Source organism: Gymnogyps californianus, chromosome 1 (assembly GCF_018139145.2).
Source record: "Gymnogyps californianus isolate 813 chromosome 1, ASM1813914v2, whole genome shotgun sequence".
Taxonomy (NCBI): domain Eukaryota; kingdom Metazoa; phylum Chordata; class Aves; order Accipitriformes; family Cathartidae; genus Gymnogyps; species Gymnogyps californianus.
In genome coordinates this window covers 72,242,318-72,264,603 of record NC_059471.1, presented here as the reverse complement: position 1 = coordinate 72,264,603, position 22,286 = coordinate 72,242,318, and the positions used below count along the sequence as shown (strand labels likewise).

At 43.1% G+C, this 22,286-nt stretch overlaps 2 protein-coding genes across 2 annotated transcripts; one reads left to right on the top strand and one right to left on the bottom strand.

Moving 5' to 3' along the window:
* Positions 1–12,026: 12,026 nt before the first annotated feature.
* Positions 12,027–14,141, top strand: LIPT1 (lipoyltransferase 1). Its single transcript, XM_050909816.1, has 2 exons — positions 12,027–12,081; positions 12,665–14,141. The coding sequence occupies exon 2, from the start codon at positions 12,927–12,929 to the stop codon at positions 14,046–14,048; it is 1,122 nt and encodes a 373-aa protein (XP_050765773.1). The 5' UTR covers positions 12,027–12,081; positions 12,665–12,926; the 3' UTR covers positions 14,049–14,141.
* A 4,063-nt stretch (positions 14,142–18,204) lies between these two features.
* Positions 18,205–22,206, bottom strand: MITD1 (microtubule interacting and trafficking domain containing 1). The gene is made up of 7 exons (XM_050900869.1): positions 22,053–22,206; positions 21,648–21,749; positions 21,406–21,542; positions 21,237–21,323; positions 20,454–20,569; positions 20,054–20,114; positions 18,205–19,966 (listed from the first exon to the last, which is right to left on the bottom strand). Exons 1-7 carry the CDS (start codon positions 22,204–22,206, stop codon positions 19,871–19,873), a joined length of 753 nt encoding a protein of 250 aa, XP_050756826.1. The 3' UTR covers positions 18,205–19,870.
* Between the last annotated feature and the right edge of the window lie 80 nt (positions 22,207–22,286).

The window sequence follows — 22,286 nt, the reverse complement described above, 5'->3', positions numbered from 1 at the left end:
TGCAATTCCAAAGTTCAAAATTGCATACGAAATCCCTCTCTGTTACAATCTATCTTTTGGAAATACCTGGACTCATGAAAGTTTAAGCACCTAGGGAATACTAAACTCTGCAAATTTATTATTTTTGTTAAGACACATGCAGAACTAGGTCTTTAAATCCCTGAAAAGTTATAAATTAGTCACCTAAATCTCTCAGTGAATCTAGCTATCAAATCCCAAACATTCCGGCTGAAGGATCGAAATCTTTCCAGGGTAATTGAGCAGTAAGCTCTACATGGTCAGAGTGGTTTTCTTCTAGAGGGGGTTCTTTGCAGAATTGTGGCATAAGCTCAAATAGTTTATACAGGAAAGAAAAAAAAACAACCCCTCCCACCGCCCTGAAATTTGGGACAAATCTCTAAATTACAGTAAGAAATTATTATCTTGAACACATAAAAAAATTCCCTATTGATTTATACTGGAAGCAAGTGAATGAGTCCACTTAATAAATTCAAGTGTTAATTTAAGTTAGATTTACCACTGACAAATATTTCTACAATTACAACATTGTATACATTTCAAAATATTCCAACAGTATCGTTACACCTTAAGAAAGACAGAACATTAATATAAAAATTTTAAATAAAAAATATTCCTTCTTTCTGTTTTGCAAGTGATTTACAAGGTATTCAATACAGTTATATGCAATTTTATAAAAAAATTAAGATTCTCAAAAGCAAAATTATTACAGGCTAGTTGCAAAATAGAAACAGATTCCCATCCATCTAGAGACAGAGAACTACAAATGAAAACAGATATGTTTATCCATTCTATAACTTGTCTGTTATCAGTGAAAACAAACCAAGTGAAATTTACTTGTACAAGTATTAATTTCACGTGGAAATGACCTGATTTCATAGCTACAGATATATATATTAAGGATACATGTTTAACTCACAGATTTTAGTGTTTTCACTGTGTGTTCCAGGTTCTTTATCTTGTTCTGCTGGTGTCGAATTTGAATCTACCATAAAAAAATTGAGAGCAAGAGATGCATTAAGTTTGTATAATCATTAGTGCAAATCCAGCATTTTCGCTCAACTGTTCTAGCCCAAAGGAGCATTTTGTACATGTTTTCTAGTTTGACTAGGCTGAAAACATGCTATTTAGTAACAATAAACTTAATCTAGAAGGGAATCAGTTAAAAGTTTTATTTTCAGATGCAGTCCAGGATTAGGAAAAACAGTAACAGTTAAGTTACTCTCAGGTGAGTGAATGAAAAAGGAAGCATGGGATACCTTTTCTCAGAACTGTCTTACTGAGAAACTTTTAAATAAAACAGGGACAGTTTGACTATACCTATGGGCTAAAGAAATAAGTATGTAGTTACACTGATGGCAAACAAAGAATATGCTTTCTCCCATCTGACCACTACTACTAAATCATATAATTGCATGTGCATAGAATCCGATTTTCCATTATCCTGTGAAATCAAAAGCAGTTTTCACTGAAATTACATTCTTTCCAACAGCAAGCGTGATTTTAATCCTTGAACCATCCTACACTTGAAAAATACCACACTGGCCAGAACCTACTCCTCCTTCATCCCAGCAAATATACTTCAAAGCAGAGATGAAAGCTAGAAATTCAGCCCAAAAGGTAAAAAAACCAAACCCCAAACAAAAACACAGTTCCCCATAATATTAGCAACCAACATTAAAATACCACTGCATAATATTAATTCTAAAAAGTAGATACCTTTGCTTCCTCAAGCTCCTTATCAGCAGTATTCAATAGCAATTCTTTTTCCAGCTGCTCAGATAGCTTGCCAATTACAGCCAGTTCTTCACACAGATGATCATTTTTACAGGTGAACCTATCCACTTGACTTTCCACCACTTGCTTCTTATCAAGAAGTTGTATGACACGTTGCCTTAGCTCATGGTTTATCTTCTTCAGATCTTCAATCTATGAGGACAAGGAGGAAGAAAGCATTTTACTTCAAGGATTTGCAGGGAGTATTTCATAATAAGTAGTAATTTATGCTTAACCAAAAAAAATCAGTATACATTATTCACAAACGAAAAATACGCACACTACTAGCACCGTTTCGAACAGATTAAATCTGAAGGGTTCTGGACAATGGAGAATCTCATCCTTAACGTTTACGCTAAAAACTGTCTCAAGCTGGGCTGCCACTGCAGTCATTCTCCCACAGCACTGTGAGAGGGAATGTGTCTCCAGGCCTGGTCTCAAGTTTCCAACAGCCTTATTCACTATGGTTCTGTCAGATCTTAGGAATGCCCTTCAGTCATGCTCTTTGAGTTGGGCCCACATCCTTCACACATACTTCACAAAGGCCAGCAGAAATGTAGCACATCAAGTATTAATACTAATTCATCAATCAATCAATATAAGATTAATAATTTTCCTGAAACAATATTGTCTTTTAAAAAAAAAATTATATGGCCTTTTTGTAAGAAACGAGAAGTTGCTAATTATTTTGGCACTATCAACTTAACATCTCAGTCTATAGTAGCATTACTGCCTCATAAAGCTTTTCAATTTTCTGAGTCCTCAGATTTCTAAAATCCCAGCATAATCAAGATATGGATACAGTGTGATGCAGAAACTCTGTTGCTTGCACAGGCTGATCCTGTAATGCATGAGAAATCAGTATCGCTGAATACTGAATTCTGTGAGGTTCACTTGATTCTAATAGTCGGAGTGTTTTCTTCAGGTACTACTACTAGTGCACAAAAATACATTTGGAATTATTTAGGAAGATCTGATAGATGCTTTGTGAAAAAAAGCTTTCTGGGTGGGCTCTGTCCTGTGACATTCAGTAGTAGTTAATTTTGCTACTTCTGTTCAATAGGCATACAAGTATATTAGGAGAGTCAGTGAAAAATATATGAATTTATTTTCATTGTAGTTTTATTTTTATGTTTTCATCAAGCCTGATCCAGCTAATGCTACTGAATTAATAACAAAGCACAGTTATAAACCTGAAAATGTGATAATTATGGATTGGTTTTTAAAAAAAACAAAAAAGCATCCACAAAGGGCAACAGAGACAGCATCTGTACATCTGTGTTTTGGGAATCCTGCACTTTTATTAAGTTATAAAATTTGGGGGGAATACAGCTCTGCTACTACTGGAGGAAGTTCACAACGATGCCTGCTTTACATGGTGGGAACAGGAGTGCTAATGAAGGGCAGGGAGGCTAAATCCTACTCTGCATCTGAATGTACAAACAACACTTGAAATGACAAAATTGAAGTCTGAGTCACGTCTACACCCTCAAGCAACTGACTACACCAAAAGTGGTTTTGTTGCTCCATACAGCCAACCTGTATCATATCTTAAGGGTCTTTTCCAGCCTAAATGATTCTATGATTTTCCCCTCTCATTTTCTCTTGGATAACCAAGAAAGTTCTGGCAAGCACTCAGAGATACCATGTTTAGACTACAAAATTAAGGGTTCTTCATGGAAAATATCATTTTAGCAATTTACTCTGCTTTATACAGACATGAATTATAATTTGAGCACCTTAACTAATTACAATTGTGCTCACAATGCTGTATGATGAAAGCAGTCCCTAAGCAGACAAAATTACCGATCACTTAAGGCTTTACAGACTCAAAAACCAACACCACACTATCAAAAAATACTTATAGCCATAAAAAATCATAAAGTACAAACAACCTTCGCTCCTGTCATGTCATTGCATTCTGCTCTAGCTCATGACGGCTTGTTCCAGTAATGTGAAGTGGGGAGGAGAACGCTACCATTTAACTTCCTAGGCACAAAAGGACGCATAAAAGCGTTTTTTTTTTTATTTTAGCTATATTAAAATAGAGGAATATATGACAATGAGACATGGACATAACTTACAAATTATCTCCACCTATCAGCATCCTCTCAAATACAGAGCAAGGCCAGAAACATTTGTAAATGTTCAAATTCTGTTCAGTTCAGCTGAACATAGGGATATTAAGCTAGTTATCATCAACTGAAAGTACTGCCGCCTATGCTTCCTCACAAATCCATGAACACTTTGAAATACAAGAAGGAAGAGAAAGATAGAGCGTTCTCTGGCAGCTTTCTCAGAATAACCATGATAAAGTCGGGTCGCTGGAATGAGTCCCTCAGTGAAAGATGAACGAGCCACAGTGAGACAGGGCAAGTGGCAAGCACACCAGTGCCTCACAGTGCTATCCAATGCCTGACAGTCTGCTCTTGTTATGATACGGGAAGAAGGCCACAGGTCTAACAACAGAATATGAACGTTCAGTTACCCGCCAGCAGGAAGTTATCACCACTAGCATGACCACAACAGTTTCTCTCCATGCTCAGATTCAAGACTTTCAAGGAAATTTAGGGCAGCTGGTTCAATGAGTTAGTTCCTTACCACATTCAGCCGCATCTGAATCAAATCTCTGCCACCGACTATCAGTCTGACCATCGGCCTCAAGGTGTTTTTAAGCACCAGTATAAGTGATAGTTTTGTTTAGGAGTAAGCCGACTTAATTTTGCATATCTACAAAGAGGCATTTCTAGAAAGTGATTCCTGTGATCGATTTTAGGCATTCGTGCTAAAATTAATCATGCCCTAGGAGTACCTCTGACAATAAAGACAGCCTAGACATCTCTATTACAGGCATCATTACCGTTGACATGTCAAATTAGATGAGGTGAACCTCATCCTAATATTCTGTTCTCTCTGAAAGAAGCACTCACAACTTTCTCCAGTTATATGCACTGTGCTAGTCTTTCCAGAAAGGGAACTGAACAGATCAGAGTAATCTGCAAGCTATCAGTACCTTCAGTACCTCGCTGAGCATTGAGGACTCAAATTTACAGATGGAATACATAGTATTTGTTCACTCACAGTTCACTTTTACTCAACTTATGAAAGAGCACTTTTTGAAAAACATGATAATATTTATATATCCTGAAATAACTATTATTTATGCTTGCCATAAAGTGGTAAGATTTAACTACTGCTCTTGACACATTTCACCACCATCCTCTGAACTGCAATAGTGCAACCCCCTTGCAACTGGGATAAAACGTCAAGTTAGGACCACTCTAAGCTTCATGCAGTGCTAAAGACACTTGCAGCAGGCCTTGTAGCACGACCAAAAGAATTCAGAGTTAGTAAACTTCTGGACTGATTAAGTCCCCAAAACTGTTTTTGAGTTCCAAGTATTTCAGCGATCAACCGTCTAAGACGCTCCTTTACTCCTTGTTCTCCACAGTGTACACAGCAACAGTACCTGAAACGCCCGCACCCCCTGCGCCCTGTGCCGCCGCCTTCCGCACCCCTCGCCCCCGGCCGCTCGGCGCACACCCCACCCGGGCGGGGCGCCGAGGCGAGTCCCACGGGTCTCTACCTTGGGGCGACTCTCCGCTCTCCCCCTCCGGCGCCCCGGGGAGCGCCCTGGGAAGCGCCGGGCGCTCATGGCGGCTTGCCGGTGCCAGGTGAGGCACCCGCGGCTGCCGCCGCCCGCCCCGCCGGCTCCGCGCACTCACCCGCCGCCGTGCCCGCTCTCCGCCCCGGCCCAATGGGGAGCCCTCCACGTGCGCGCCCGCCGCTCCCGCCCCTCCGGTCCGCGGAGGGGGCGCCACGCCCCAACGGCTGCTCCCTCCACGTTCCCTGGGCGCCTGGCAACGGCCGGCGGGCTGCCGCGCTCTCCCAACCGCCCGTCTCAGCCTGCCGAGCGGGGCTGGGGGAGGCAGGAGGCGGCGGCCGGCGGGAAGGGCAAGTCGTGCGCTGTCCTTGGCCTGCCCGGGGCGTGCCGCCACGTCTCTGAGGGCTATCTCCTCAGCCCTGGGGACAGCCCGCGGGCCTCTGCGCCAGCAGGTATCTCCTCGCCTCCCCGCGGCTGCGGCGGGGCGAAGCTCTCCACAGCGGGAGCACAGCTAAGGCGGGAGGTGGTTCGTCTTCTTCCAGGTAGCTGAGTGAAAGCCTCGGCTAGTCTGGATGGTTGTGAAGAGCCGTAGAAACCCTGACTCCAGCTCTCCCCCTGAAGGAAAAGCTATCCGTAACTACTACGTTCTCACAATATTGTCTTTCCCCCGACGCGGTCCCATTTCCTCGAGCTGGGAGTCCTGCAGGACAGAAGCCAAGCAGCTGGGATGGACGTACCAACTTCTGGCACAGTACCAGCACAACAGCTTACCTAAGTAGCTCTGTGTAGCAAGCATGCAGTCTCTGCGCTTTTATTCTCTTTAATCTTGCTTTCAAAGATGATCATAATACCTGTTGCCCTTACAGGTGTGTATGACAAATACTAGCAGCAAAACCAAAACTAGAGGTTAGAAATAATCCTAAAAAATCATTTAAAAAATGATGCACTGTAAAATCTTGTACAAAATTATCAGTAAAACCCTTTTTCCATTAATTCTGATATAAATATTTATGAGCACTGCCTTCATAGAAATTTTAATTATTCTCTACTTGGTTTCATCTTGGGAGGTTTTTGAGTAACTCTTATCTATGAAAACTAAACTTTCAGATATCATGTTTATGACTTATAGCATAGTTCCTCAATAAACATTACTAAAGTCAAGAAAAGGTGCTCATATTTCTTTTTTGTTTTAAGTACAAATGAATATTGAGTGACTGGTTGCTGCTATCTCTTTTTGAATGGCTTCTTTGTTGGGGGGGAGCTAAGCCAAGCCCCTCCTCAAGTGACATAATGTTCTCTCCAGACCTCGACAGATACAAAGATTACTTCCTCAAATAATAGTTCAATTCTTCATAGTTATTTGGGGATAGAGACAGGGAGGTGGGTGAGTATCACAGATTAGCATACTCTGACATACGCAATAACACCTCCCATTGTTGGTTTGAGTAGAATTCTTTGCTTTTAAAGCACCCTTAACTACCTTTAATTCAAACCTCCCTGGGCCCATCTGCACACATGCAGCATAGGCCTCACCCCTGATTAATCCGAAAGCCTCAGAGAAAGACAGGGAAAGGCAGCACGAGCAATGCTTACGGGTCAGACGATTTCAGAGACAAAGCCAAGCAGCCGTGCCTTGTCAGTCCAGCCCCAGGAGAGCAGAGGGGTATTCTAAAACTGCCACAGCGGATCAGCTGGGACAGACAGTGAGCTCAGGGAGCTCAGCTGAACACCTCTACTCTAATTAGGTTCATCTCTTTCAGAAGCTAATATCCAAGGAGACACTTTTACAGATGAAAACTCCAACAATTGCCATAAAATCTCTCTGGCTTGACAAGAACAAGTGTTAGACAAGAAAGACTTAACCTTGTGAAAATATCCTTTTGTTAATTAAACCTTATCTTCTATCCAAAACCCATCTAATTTACATATGCATTTGTAAGATATATGTGCCAGTTGTACTGTCTAGAATAAATATTACCTTTAACATTACACTTGTTTCTTGACAGTGTCAAGCATTAGCTTCGCACACATGATAAACCCCAGTGTGAACTCATTCCTCTTTTTTAATGCTAGGACTAACATATTAACTGGTTTACAAACATTGTAAAGTTAAAATGTCAAGATATTTCAAGGCTAATTATGCTTTTCTTTATTCCACTAACAAAATCATATGAGAGAAATGACTTCTTATACCCCAAGATAGGAGTTCTTATTTACAGCACGTCTAGCTGCACATCTCTCTTGCAATAGCACAGACAGGGACAAGAAGACTGGCGCCTTTGAAGAAAGCGATGTGAAAAGGGTAAGGAGGCTGTTTGAATCCCGTGACTCCTACTGCGTGCTCACGTCTGGCACGGATATAAACAGTCTTTGAAAGAGGCTGCTTTAGGTAGTCCTGAAGTCAAGCTGAGAAACCAGAGAAAATGCACTCTCTTCCCTGTCAGGCATTAGGACAGATTTTATATTCTGGAGACAGTGCTGGGTGAATGACAAGTTTTTTTGGCAAGCTGCCACTATTAAGCACTCATGGATAGAGCTCACCTTTTTGGAGATCAGGAGTAATACCTCTGAAATATGATCCCCATCCAAAGACAGAGAAGAAATTGGAAGATTTTAACTTCTAGAAAAAGAGCAAGAGAAACAAGTCTTTTCCTCTCCCCAGCCTGGATTTCTTAGAAGTCTTACTTTCTGATTTTGCTATGGCGGAAATCACCAGAGAAGACTCTGTATTATCATGTTTCTCTCCAAAAGAGATGTGAAAAGACAGCATTTCAGGTTTTCATAACTTTACCAAAATTATTCTTCATGAAAATTCATTTTAGGAGTGAAATTATATATTTTTAATTGGGTTTGTTCTGTTATGTCTATGGGTTTCTCTAAGTGATGTATGCTGAGTTCTCTCTTATATGTTAATGCTTGTTAATGTCATGCAGAACAGTTGCTTTTCTTTTTGTGTACCAAACAAAGCTTTGTTGATGAAAGAAAGAATGAAACTCATAGGCAGGATTGTTTTCAAAAGCAAAAATAATAATCACTGTATTTTGCAGATACATGATTTATATGACAGTAGTTGAGACATAAGAAATTTTAAAAGTCAAATCCAGACAGGTTATTATTTAGGTCCACATAGAAGATGGCATTAGTATAGCTTTGCACTACCTCTCTTATATTAACCTCACCCTCCAAGTCTCGCAGTTTCCTACATAATGCAGTCCTCATTAGACTGACTGAAGAAAGAAATAAATCATGGTTTGTATACTTTATCCATTGGGAAAGTATCAGATACCCCACCTGGAAATTTGGGACAAATTACGCCAGATATGGAAACATTATAGTTTGTTCCAAATTACATCGATTGTTGGGGCTAGGGCAGGCATCAAGGATGTGTTTCTGTAACAGAATGCATGGCCTGTTTAAGGAGTCAGAAGGAAGGACACTAGTCCTGTTAGCCAGCATAACATGGCGGAGATGTTTTCTTGTGTTAATGTTAATTTGATAGACTTGCCCCTTCCCTGTGTTTCCAGCAGAGAAAAAACAAATAATTATTTTAACCTCATTATTAGGGTAGTCACTGAGCTGGCTGATGGGAATTTCAAGCAGTTTACACTGACAGTGATGTGAATGCAGTAAAACATGAATGCAGATTTGCTTTTGGGGTAGCTGGGCCATGAGCCTTGAAACCACAGCAACAGCGTAAGTCTGGCTTATTTACTGACCCATGAAAAACAAAGATGTCCAATCATTACAAGGACGTTTTTATTCTAAGGACTGACAGAAAATGGGGAAAATCTCTCTAAAATGAGTTGGGAGAATGTTATATTCCTAAAGACTTTTACAAGTTCGAGATTTATGATGAGAACAGCAGAGCTAAGGTGACCAGAGTACCTCTTACTGTGGAAGTCCAGCTGGCAAGCTGGATCTTTAAAGTCAAGTCTAGAAAGGTGTTAGTTGGGTCCACAGGGAAGAAGATGGCAGCATTGTTATGACTTTGTTCAACCTCTCTTCTGCTAACACGAGCCTTCTTCCTCCCTCTTGCCCCAGTCACATCTTCATGCATAATTCAGCTCCTGCTAGAGCAAATGAAGAAAGTAATAAATCCTCTTTAGGCTGCTGCCCGAGGCTCTGTGAAAATTAACATCGGCTACACAGATGGACGTTTGCCTCAGACTTCCATCACAGGAGAGTAGCCCAATGGCTTTGGGATTCCTGCACATAGAGATTGAACCCAGAGTTGCTTTCCTGAGAGAAATGTTGGAATAAGTGTCACTAATGCAGTTTTTGCTGGATCCTACCAAGGGCTGACTCCATATTCCAAGTGTCTCTGTCAGGATCTTCTGCTGGCTTATAATGTAACATAATCCTGTTTATAAATTCATACTTTTTGCTTACTGCCAGAATATTTCTAATTACGTTGCTGGGTTTGTCTTCAACAATAGCCATTTTTCAAGAGAGGTGTTTACTGTTGCGTATCTATTTTATCCTTCAGCACATCAGAAACAGACCCATGACATTTTTACGTGTCCACCTAGTATTCTGCACACTTTACATTGTTAGCAAATTCTGGTTCTAATTAAAGGAACAGAATCGCCTTGGTTAGGCCCACTGTTGAGAAAGAGTGTAACAGCTCACAGTATGTTTTTAGTGACACCCCGTGGCAAAATGACACATTGCAAATTTCCAAGAGTGATGTGCCAAAATGGAAACAAATGGTCCAGCATTTTTGTTTTTTAGTAACATCAGAAGTCCCACAAGATGCATTTCACTTCCTCTGACCAGCGTTACAGTGCCCAGGTTCACTTTTGCATTCTGCCAACTGCCTCAAAAGTTGACTTTCCAATATTTGGAACACTAAATAAACACATTTTTATGGACAAATTCCACATGCTTTTTATCCTATGCATTACAGAATAGTTCATCTCAGGGAATAGTTATCACCAGTCTGCTTTAGCAACAAATTATGCCCATTTCAAACTGCTTAAAATAATTACCAACTTTTTTTTTTAATGTGATAATACAACATGCCAAGTGCTGGGGCACACATCACATCAGGCTCTTTTTAGAGTCTGTTTCTCCCACTAATCACCACCAGCACACATCTAGTGACTGTTTGTCACTTTTTACTCACCCTGCTAGACCCACATATTTCTTTTAGTTTGGTAAGGAACTGTCTTGCTCTTAATGATCCAGTTCTTCAGTAGGAAACAACCCCAAGCTCACATCTTTAATCTCTGAAGCCTTTCACCCTATATCCGCCTTCTCTTCTCCTTCACCTTTCAGGGAATACAGCTATTCTTGTACTGTTTCTTCAATCAGAAGGTAACGGCAATTCAGGCCCCATCATAAACAATTTTCTTTATTGGTAAAGCAAACATATGAAGACCTCATACCCAAAGCCAAACTGCTTCCTCAAATAATTTCACTCTTTCACCTGAATAAGGATATTAACTTAGTGTTTCTTCCTAAGCCACCTATTCCGAGAACCGGAAAGAAGAAAAGTTACCTGTAACTGTTCCTCTTCAAGAGGAATAGTCTATGATGTGAATTATCACAACCCACTGTCCCACCCTTTTTCTCTACAATTCCTTCATGTCTTGGGACTCCAATATTGAGCAGGAATAAGAAATAGAAGCATGCAATGTACCCTTTATGAATACATGTACACCAACAAGAGGTATATAGCATATATTTGCCCATATAGATACTACTGTGGATAAAAACTTCAACTAGTAGTGTTGAGTGTTGGCTCACAGTGTAAATTTAAATACAGACAACAGTTCTTGAAGAATAGTTACAGCTAAGGTCTGGTAGACTTTAAGAATGGTTTAAATCAATGCAGTTCTGAAGACAATCTGCTGCGTGCAATACATCTTTAGTTATCTAGCCTTTGTCCATTTCCAGCTTGTTAATGAATTATGCCATCAATATTTAGTTTCTGTGTCTTCACGAATGCCATGGATAGTTTCTATGTATTTGACAAGCCTCTGTGCATTTGTGTTAACTTGTTCAGTCTCCCTTTGAACTCAGGAAAGCTTCTATCATCCGGAACATCCTGTGGCGAGGAACTGCACAGCTGGGTCTTGCACAAAGAATCATGTTTTATCTGTTGTGCATCTGCCTCTTGCTGCCATGATCCGATGCTTCGCAGTTATTGTGTTGGCAGAGGCAATAAAGATCAACACCGACCTACTTTGTTTAATACCACTTACCATTTTACAGTCTCTTAACATAGGAGGTTTGTTGTTTTGTGTTTTTGTTTCTTTTTTTTAACGAGGCTGAAGAGTCTTAACTTACTTAGCTGCACGTTGCACAGCCGCTGATCATTCTCGCTCCTTCTCAACTTCCCCCAGCTGTACCACGTCCTGGCTGCGGTGTGACACGCGGTACCCGCACGCGCCGCTCACCGTGGTGCCACCCGCTCCCCTCAGCTCTCACCCGAGCAGCAAAAGCCCCTTACAGCCCTCCACCACCAGCGGGCCGCCGCATTGCCTGCCTGCCTGCCTGCCTCCGCTCCCCTCCCCGGCTTCACCCCGGGCGGCAGGGTCACGTACCGCGGGGCAGCCCCGCCGGCCGGGCGCCCGCCCCCAGCACCTCTAACCTCGGGAACCGGAAGGCGTTCCGGAGCGCAGAGGGGCCGCCGACGGCGCTGACGGGCCTGCACGAGCGCCGCCTCGTCCCTCCCCGCCGTGAGTAGCGACTCGCGCCCCGCGCGCGCAGGGTCGGCCGTTGAGGCGGCGGGGGGGGGGAGGTGGGTGCGCGGGCGATGGCGGGCAGGGGGTGCGTCGCCTCGGTGCAGCCCCGCGGGGGGAGGACGGGACGGGACGGGACGGGACGGGACGGGGCCCGCTGCCGCTCGAGCTGCCGTACGGTGGGGGGGTGGCCGCCGAGGGGAGTCGCTGTGGCACTGCCTTTCGGGAGGAGCCGCCGTGGCTGAGAGAACACCTGCGCCAAGAACGAAATGGCGCCCGGGACGGCCGCGGATGGTACCGGCTCCGGTAACTCCGCGAGGCTTGCCTCGCCTTTCAGTTGGGCGCTGCAGGCTCCATGGCAGCAAGCCCTGCGCCAGGCTGGCTCGTCGCTGATCCAACAAGCTCGTGAACGTCTTGCACCTGTTTTTTCTTAACAGATCAATGAAAAAAAAACCCTCATAAAACCGGACTGCTAAAATTAAGTTTAGCAAAATACACAAAGTAAAACTGTATTAGCAAGACTGCATTGAGTGAGGGGAAAATACACAGTTTAATTCCATTTCTTCCTTTGGTCTTTCAGGCACCAAGTTCTGCGAGGAGAGGCTACTCTGACAACCCCAGCTTTTATGTTAAGCACACAACAGGGTTTGAACAGCATCACTAGCTTCAAGAGGAGAAACATGCCTTGTAGGTCACATCAGTTCAGGAGCATTGCTACTTTGGGAAGAGCATGACTGCATCATGACTGCCACTAGTATTTCATTTCTGTCACAACAGCAGGTTGTGCACTTGCCACGTTCAGATCAAGCATTCTTTCCATCTACTGTCCAGTTATTAAAAACATGGTACTCCAGTCATCCTTAAAGAACTGCCTTCAGCTATCCTGCATCCTCAGGACTCCAAAAGCTGGCTTCAGAAGCACAACTAGTGGAGGCCTCATTATCCAGTCTGTCTCTAATGATGTTTACCAAAATCTAGCTGTGGAAGACTGGATCCATGACCACATGAATTTAGAGAACCGACAGGTCCTCTTCCTTTGGAGAAATTCCCCTGCTGTGGTAATAGGGAGACATCAGAATCCCTGGCAGGAATGCAACCTCAGGCTATTGAGGCAAAAAAATATAAAACTAGCCAGGAGAAGAAGTGGAGGAGGCACAGTTTACCATGACTTAGGCAATATCAATTTGACTTTCTTTACAACCAGAAAAAAATACGAACGAATGGAAAACCTGAAACTGGTTGTGAAGGCGCTGAAAGCCTTGCGCCCACAGTTAGATGTACATGTTACTGACAGATATGACATCTTGCTAGATAGGCAATACAAAATCTCAGGTACTGCTGCAAAGCTGGGAAGGACAACTGCTTATCACCACTGTACCTTACTCTGTAACGCAGATAAGTTTGTTTTATCTTCTGTGCTAAAGAGTCCTTATAAAGGGCTGAAAAGCAATGCCACTCCTAGTGTGCCTGCCTCAGTGAAAAATCTCTTTGAAGAGGATCCTAGTTTAACTTGTGAGATGCTCCTGGATGCCATTGCTGAAGAATATGCCATGCAACACCAAATAGATCATCATATGACCTTGATAAATCCAGCTGATGAGACTGTGCTTCCTGGAATTAATAATAAGACTAAAGAACTACAAACCTGGGAATGGGTGTATGGAAAGACACCAAAGTTCAGCGTTAGCACTTGTTTTAACATGGTCTACAAAGATTCTGTTCTTGATGTTAAAGTAGATATGGATGTAAAGCACGGAAGGATTGAAGTCTGTAACATTGATCTGCCGGAGCAGTGGCTGCCACCAACACTGTGCAGTGAACTAGTAAAGAGCCTTACTGGCAGTAAGTTTTGCCCAAATGAAACCACTACACTAGCGACAACATTACTAAGAGTATGTCCACAAGATGATGAGTTGCACAGCAGGTGGAATCTGCTGTGTGACAATATGATAATGTTAATGTGACTTGCACTTTGAAAATGTAAGTTAAATTTGTGCTGCTTTTTTATTTAATTTATTGAAAACAAAATTAAAAAACATTAATTTCTACAAGCTGAATTTTTCTCTTATTAGCCATTCAAGCTGTTTAATCTTGTGCTTTTGCTTAATACTACCTGCTGGCAATTAGATTTCACACTGCCTGCACCCGAGGTTCCCAAACTGTAGGATGTAAGCCACTGCAATAGGCTGCAGCCCTGTATTGCTCCATGCTGACAGACACGATTGCTGCTTAAACCAGGGAAAACCGTGGTGACATCCCAAACTGGCTCTGTAGCAGAGAAGGTACAAATGGCTGACACAGATGGGATGGGGTAGATGGAAAGCTGCTGCTGTGCTGCTGCACTGGATCCCCCAGCCTGCATCCCGCTCCTTGCGGATGGCAGCCCAAAGGCCACGTCTCAGCCCCTGAGCTGTGTGGAGAGGCATGTCCCCCTGGTTTCTGGTTGAAAGTCTGTCTTGGTTTAACCCCAGCCTGCAGCTAAGCACCACACAGCTGCTCGCTCACTCCCCCCTGGTGGGATGGGGGAGAGAATCGGAAGGGTAAAAGTGAGAAAACTCGTGGGTTGAGATAAAGACAGTTTAATAGGTAAAGCAAAAGCCACGCGCACAAGCAAAGCAAAACAAGGAATTCATTCACCACTTCCCATCGGCAGGCAGGTGTTCAGCCATTTCCAGGAAAGCAGGGCTCTATCACATGTAACAGTTACTTGGGAAGACAAACACCGTCACTCCCAACGCCGCCCCCTTCCTCCTTCTTCCCCCAGCTTTATATGCTGAGCATGACATCATAAGGTATGGAATATCCCTTTGGTCAGTTGGGGTCAGCTGTCCCGGCTGTGTCCCCTCCCAGCTTCCTGTGCACCCCCAGCCTACTCGCTGGTGGGGCGGTGTGAGAAGCAGAAAAGGCCTTGACTCTGTGTGAGCACTGCTCAGCAATAAGGAAAACGTCCCTGTGTTATCAGCACTGTTTCCAGCACAAATGCAAAACATAGCCCCATATCAGCTACTATGAAGAAAATTAACTCTACCCCAACCAAAACGAGCACAAAGTCCTTTCTTGCAGAGTGCTGGCAACCCTCTGCCTCTGCCGTACAAGCATGGTAGTAAGCTAAGCTCGCTGCTGTGTAGTGAATCAGTCCAGCAGTTCCACCCTGAATTAGGGCTTTTGTCCATGCATGTGCAAAACCGGGGCAAGGATTAGGAAGTTCAGTGTGTGGGTTTACGTGATGAGGGCAGGAGAGGCTAACTGGGATGGAGGCCATATGTGCCTCCTTTGTACCTGCACGGCCTGGCACAAAGCTGGGAGTCGCTGCGGCCATAGGTACTGGTATCTAAGCTACAAATGGGAATACTTCTACATTAGGAAATACACTTGCAAATACAGATCTAGGAGAAACAAGTTCCTTATGTTACCACCTAGGAGAAAATTTGCTCATGAAAGGCAATAGTGAACTGAAAATCACAGTTTTCATGTTAAATAAAAATAATAGCTCAATATAAAGTAACATTATGAAAGAAAGGCTCAAGATATATTTCACTGTTGTTGCCGAATAAGCAGAATGCAATTTTGATCAGGTGCAAACAGAAGCAGTTTATTGCTATAGCTGTAGGAGAGAACCCAGAGTAGCAGTGACAGACTCCGCTGATGTGAACTCTGCCCGAATGACACAGTTACAGAGTTTATATCTTTATGTTATACAACTCTTTCTTCAAACCGCTCTTGAATAGTAGAGTTAGTTAAATTTGAAGTAGAAGGTTCATCAAGCAAAAAAACCATAAATTCACCCTGTCGAGGTGTGACCACATCAAGGTAAATTCCATTCAGGGCACAATATATAGCACAACCCAATTTACGTAAGTGTCTATTCCCAGAAGGTTAACTGGGGTGGTAGGACTTAAAAGGAAAGCATGGTATCCAGAAATGAGGCAGATGATAGTTACAAACGAAGGGCTTGTTACTGGATGACATGTGGGTTGTCCTGAAATACCAACAGCATTTACTACTTCTGAAGACAAGGGAACTGCAGGAAAATCAGAGGGACATAAAGTGGATCGAGAAATGCCAGTATCAATTAGGCAAGAAACAATATTGCTGTTAATAGGGCAAGATAAGTAAGGACCAGTCTGGCCTGAAGAAAGTAAAGGAGCAATGATGTTTATGTCCTTGGGGCTCCCCTAATCACATTTCTGAGGCTGTGGCATGAAGGAAGAGTTGGGTGGAAAGTTAGGGTGACTGAACCCTGGTGGACTTAAAAGACTTCTGATGAGATCTGTAAGGACATTTTGACTTCCAATGTCCTTGTCCATACAGACAACCCTTGGCTGAAGCTCCAGTAGGGATTTCAAATGGTCCCTTACCTTTCTGAGTGGCACCAAGGGGGCTTCGGCAGGGATCAGTCTGTGGTCCTCCCAGGCGAAGCACGACGAGTGAATCCAAGTCACAGCACCAAATTCTGTTGCAGAATAACTGGAATGCAATTTTGATCAGGTCAGAGCAGCAGCATTTTATTACTATAGGAGAGAACACAGAGCAGCAGAGAGACAGATAAAGGGCTTATAGGTAAAAATTGCAGTGCCAACTGGTACGTCACTAAAGGCTTAGTTGTACATATGTACAGATATTGCATATACATGAGATCTGCAAGGAAATCTGCAGTCTTAGCTAGTGAATTATAGTCTAATTAGAAAACAGAGAAAAAGTTCTAGCAATGAACAGGCAAGAGAGGGACGACCATGCTTGCCTCTTATGGTACTTGTAGAGGACCACATCATAGGGGCTTACTACTCGAACAGAGAGGCATATTGTATTACAAGATGCAGAAAGCATAAAGATTTTTATTTTGATTTCCAATTAAGTACTAAAATTTAAAGTTGATCTAAAATACTTAAGGTGGCTTTTTATTTTGCCCCTGTATGTTTGAAACTGCTGGGCTAGGTTAAAAGACACAAAGCTTCACATTTCATAGAATCATAGAATGGTTTGGGTTGGAAGGGACCTTAAAGATCGTCTAGTTCCAACCTCACTGCCATGGGCAGGGACACCTTCCACTAGACCAGGTTGCTCAAAGCCCCATCCAACCTGGCCTTGAACACCTCCAGGATGGGGCATCCACAACTTCTCCAGGCAACCTGTTCCAGTGCCTCACCACCCTCACATTGAAGTTCTTCCCTACATCTAATCTAAATCTACCCTCTTTCAGTTTAAAGCCATTACCCCTTGTCCTATCATTACATGCCCTTGTAAAAAACCCCTCTCCACCTTTCTTGTAGGCCCCCTTTAGGTACTGGAAGGCTGCTACAAGGTCTCCCCGGAGCCTTCTCTTCTCCGGGCTGAACAACCCCAACTCTCTCAGCCTGTCCTCATAGGAGAGGTGCTCCAGCCCTCTGATCCTCTTTGTGGCCCTCCTCTGGACTTGCTCCAACAGGTCCATGTCCTTCTTATGTTGGGGGCCCCAGAGCTGGATGTAGTACTCCAGGTGGGGTCTCATGAGAGCAGAGTAGAGGGGGAGAATCACCTCCCTCGACCTGCTGGTCACGCTTCTTTTGATGCAGCCCAGGATACGGCTGGCTTTCTGGGCTGCAAACGCACATTGCTGGGTCATGTTGAGCTTCTCGTCAACCAACACCCCCAAGTCCTTCTCTGCAGGGCTGCTCTCAATCCATTCTCCGCCCAGCCTGTATTTGTACTTGGGATTGCCCCGACCCAGGTGCAGGACCTTGCACTTGGCCTTGTTGAACTTCATGAGGTTTGCACGGGCCTACCTCTCAAGCCTGTCAAGGTCCCTCTGGATGGCATCCCTTCCCTCCAGCGTGTCGACCGCACCACACAGCTTGGTGTCGTCAGCAAACTTGCTGAGGGTGCACTCAATCCCACTGTCCATGTCACCGACAAAGATGTTAAACAGTGTCGGTCCCAATACCAACCCCTGAGGAACGCCATTCGTCACTGCTCTCCACTTGGACATCGAGCCATTGACTGCAACTCTTTGAGTGCGACCATCCAGCCAATGGGATGCTTTTGGGAACCTTCTCCCAAAAATGGCTGATCTATAAGGCATTACCCAGCTTCCTTGAATTACCCTATGTAGTGCAGAGAAGAATTCAAACAGATGATTAAAACTACAAATAATAAAAAATAACCTTTATTCCCATTAAAAATAGGCATATATTATACACAACTGAATAAAACTGATGACAGTGACCAGAAACCTAGTATCGCAGCAGCAACCCAGGGAGCTGCTGTGGAATGTCTGGGGGGACCACTGGTAGCGTACAGCTTCTGTGGCACGCATGTTATTCTTTTTGCTGATGTAACACTGAAAAGCTGAGACATTATTATGCAAAAGGATAAAGAAGGCAGACCACTGGCAAATTGTGAGCCAGAGAACAAGGCAAAGACCAGCTCTGTTTCTTCTTGACAGCTGTGGAACAGATTTGTTGTGTTAGAGGCAAGAGTAAAAGAATAGCAGCATTAGATGACAGGTGAAAGAAGAATAAAGCAAGTAATAAAAAAAGGATAATGGAATACACCAGCCATCAGGAAAAAGAAACACAGGAGAGTGAAAAAGTTCTAGCAATGAACATGCTACTAGAATATGGAGGCATATTGTATTACAAGATGCAGAAAGCGTAAGGCACCTATCAGTCTTGAGGCTGAAAAGATTTTGATGGGACCTGCAAAAGAGGTCACTGCCTGTTCTTCATGTCAGAATATATGGCTTTGCCAGACTCTTGCTGACAATGATCAAGAACTCTTGTATTAGGAGAAAAAGCAGCAGCAGCTCAGGTGATACCTTCTGCTTTCCAGATGACGAAGGGAAGACAAGAAAAGACTTTGTCTTTTTTCCAATTAACATATTCCTTAGAATCATTATTAAGAAGAAAGTTTCAGGGTATCCAACTTCTGGAAGAAGTTAAAAATCAATTATTTTTTTTTTAGGGGACTATCTTAGTAGCAGGGAAATAGCTTACTGCAGTTCAGACTGGCATGACTAGCTGGAAGGACATTAAACTTGCAAGTCAGGGAAAAAGATTGGGAGAGGATCGTACAACCTTTCCACGCCTGATGCAAAGGATGGAAATCAGGTGTATGACCATACATCACAGAATAAAAGAACACATAGGAGTGACAGGGAAGAGAATACAGCTGTTTGCATCCTTTCCAGCCCAAAATCCATCATGCAGAGACACATAAGACGACCCTAAAATGTCTGTATACTGAACACTACAATGTTGGTATGCAAGGAGCTTGGAAAATGGAATGTTAGATTTGGGGTTACTAGTAAAGTCTGTGAAATCAGGTATTACAGGATTGACTAAAACACAGCAGAACAGTACTCATGAGTAGAATACAGGAATTAAAGGAAATAAATAAGGCTGCTTATAAAAGAGGACGTAGCAGCCCAGCTTCAAATGTTTGTGAGGTGGTCAATTAAAGATATAAAGAAAAAAATTTGCTCAAGGCAAAATTAATAGGAAAAATAGAAATGACAGCAAAGAGGCCTTTGAGAAACAGTATTAAGGGTCTGTTATGAAATCAAGATCAAATTTAGACATGGATTGTATTAATTAAGATTATGGGAGAAGTACAGTGGAGGAATTGTACAGTTGGGTTTTCTTAGACTGAAAAGTCTTAAATATTCTTAAACCTATAGATTATAAAAGCTGTGCTGGACTAAATTCTTAGAAGAGTTGCTTCCGAGGGTGGACAGCTGGACTCAAGCAGCATCTTCTAGTCTTACATTTTTATGCTTATAAAAACACTCATTAAAAGCAGTCATATCCGATCACATCTTCTTTGTATGTTTAGTATGAAAGACGTCCACTGTTGTTTCATGACAAGGTCGCAAGTCAAAGTCACAGTATCCAATGCTGAAACGACCCTGCAGAAATTAACAGAATTGATATGGTGAGCACAGAATGAGCTCTTCTACAACATAAGTTAATTAAAGAGATCAAAGCATTCTCACCTGTGGTTTCTTAAAATAATCAAGACCCCTTCCAATCTTAATCATCCATCCATTGTTGAATCTGTTTTAAAAATTCACAAATGTGAAAACCATGAGTACGTTGAATAAAAAACCCAGTTATATCCACACGACGCACAAGCTTCTTGTTTCGATCACAGTTATTTCCTAGTGTCACCGATACCTGTATGAACCATGGAAGATACTGTTCTGTATAAAAAGCCATCTACTATTATGTTCACAGTTAGAACACATGAAACTACGGAGGGCTGATTTTACCGAGTGAGGGCCGCTGCCTTCCACTTTGTTAACCACAGCTGTAATTAGAAATTTTCTCAGAAGTTAGGGTTAAGTAGTTTGACTTCAAATAACTGGCATTCGCTGCTTTTTTTATATCACCCACCTAATTTCTCGATCATGTATTGAAGATGAAAATGCAATATTCAGTGTTACTCCATAATTCCTCAATGATTGTTGTATTTCTTCCAAGCCACTTATCTGTTGATTCCTCCCACTGCCCTGTTAAAAGTAAAAATAACGTGGCAGGTTTTTTTTTTTACCATATATTCTACTTTTGGTCACTTCTTCCTAAACTCACCAACAAAACCTTTTTAGTAATAACTTAAACCCAAAGAAAGACACTTGGATGAAGGCAGATTTGCAGTTTCAAAGACAGGATAAAAAGCAGACAGATTACAGGTACACTTGCTAAGGGATGTGGAGGAGGAGCTCACTCTCAGCCCCTTGAAACTAAATATGTGTCACTATTTGAGCCAAAATAAATGCAGTGATAGTTTGAGAGGTTTTAGCTCATCAAAACCTCTAAAATGACAACTACATACAGCTGTTGGAAGAGGAAAAAAATGTATCTCAACAGATGTTTTGGTTCTGATTTTCCACAACAAAGCTTTCACAAAAATATCTTTTCCATTTAAGATCCTGCTTACCAAGAATTTTTTCGTTATCAGGAAACTCTGAACTTATGAAATTACTTATGTTCAACTATCATATTTTTATTTTGCTCTTCATATGCGTTTTCTGCTGAAGGTGTCAGAGCGTCAGTCTAACAAGTACTGTTAAGTAAGAATAAATCTATATTTAAAAATAAATGTGTGTGTGTGTATATATATTTGCATGTGGTATCACCCGAGTACAAGGAAACAGAAACCAAAATCTAGACACTTACTTCATCATAGGAAGTGAGGAGGTGGATTGTTTTCACTTTGCATGGCCCCTTAACTAGCATCTCGCAGAATCGTAGGAAGTTATACAACTGTAAAAGTTTTATTTAATTTAGTAACTTGGAATTTTTTTAGCATTTACATCTGTATCAGTTACACTGAATATCTACTTGCCTGATGAACGTGCCTAATGTACGGGTCCTCCACCCAAACTTCAGAAACAATCTCAGTAAGGTACTCTTGGAAAAGCTTTTCGTAGCCAAAACCTGTTGCATTTTCCTCTATCCTGATTTGCTTATGGTATTTGCCGTCTGAAAGGAAAAGATCATGATGTAATTCCTATGTTAACCATCTCGCCTATAGAATGTTCACATAACAGGTATTTAAATGCGAACGAGTACATCACAGCTCCATACCTTGTTTCTCTTTTTCAATGTGTTTTTTAATGTCTTCAGCTCTGGTCATGTACTCAGATATTTTCTGCCGGTAACTGCGCTTTTTTGCCTCATCTTTCGTGGCTGTGAATCAAAAGCACGCAGGCCAGTTCTCCTCGAGGCGGGGGAAGCGCGGGGAGCTGAGCCCTGCCTGGCCCCCGGTCCCCCGGGGAGAGACCGCCAGCTTTCCTCTCCCTCCCCGTGAGGCGACGGGGGACCGGGGCCGGCCCCCTGCGCCAAACACGGCTCGTGTCTCCTCAAAAACACCCCCGGCTGGCGGCCTCCGACAGAGCCGGGGTGTGTGTAACAACTAACCGCCTCAACGGTTGTAATAAACGGCTGCCAAACCGCCCCTCGCCCGGCCGCCGCCGCCGACCCGCCCGGTACCTTTCACCACCTGCAGCAGGAGGTCGATGCCCTCCTGGTAGCACACCAGCGACTCCTGGAACCGAGACGCCAGGTCCAGCTCCACCGCCCGCTTCACCGTCTCCGCCCCGGCCCGCTCCAGCACGGCGATGCCATCGCCCCCCGCCCGCGACATGGGCGCCACAGCAGGGACGGGGACCGGCACCGGGCGAACACGCCTCCGGCAGCGCCGCGGGCCGGGGCGGGGGGGCGCTG

Excerpts from the sequence above, each read along its gene's own strand:
- LIPT1 (XM_050909816.1), top strand. The coding sequence starts at position 12,927 with ATGGTACTCCAGTCATCCTTAAAGAACTGCCTTCAGCTATCCTGCATC.
- MITD1 (XM_050900869.1), bottom strand. The coding sequence starts at position 22,206 with ATGTCGCGGGCGGGGGGCGATGGCATCGCCGTGCTGGAGCGGGCCGGG. Across the intron at positions 21,543-21,647 it reads CATTGAAAAAGAGAAACAAG|ACGGCAAATACCATAAGCAA; the intron begins GTATGGAGCTGT and ends TTTTCCTTTCAG. Across the intron at positions 20,115-20,453 it reads ATACATGATCGAGAAATTAG|ATTCAACAATGGATGGATGA; the intron begins GTGGGTGATATA and ends TTTTTAAAACAG.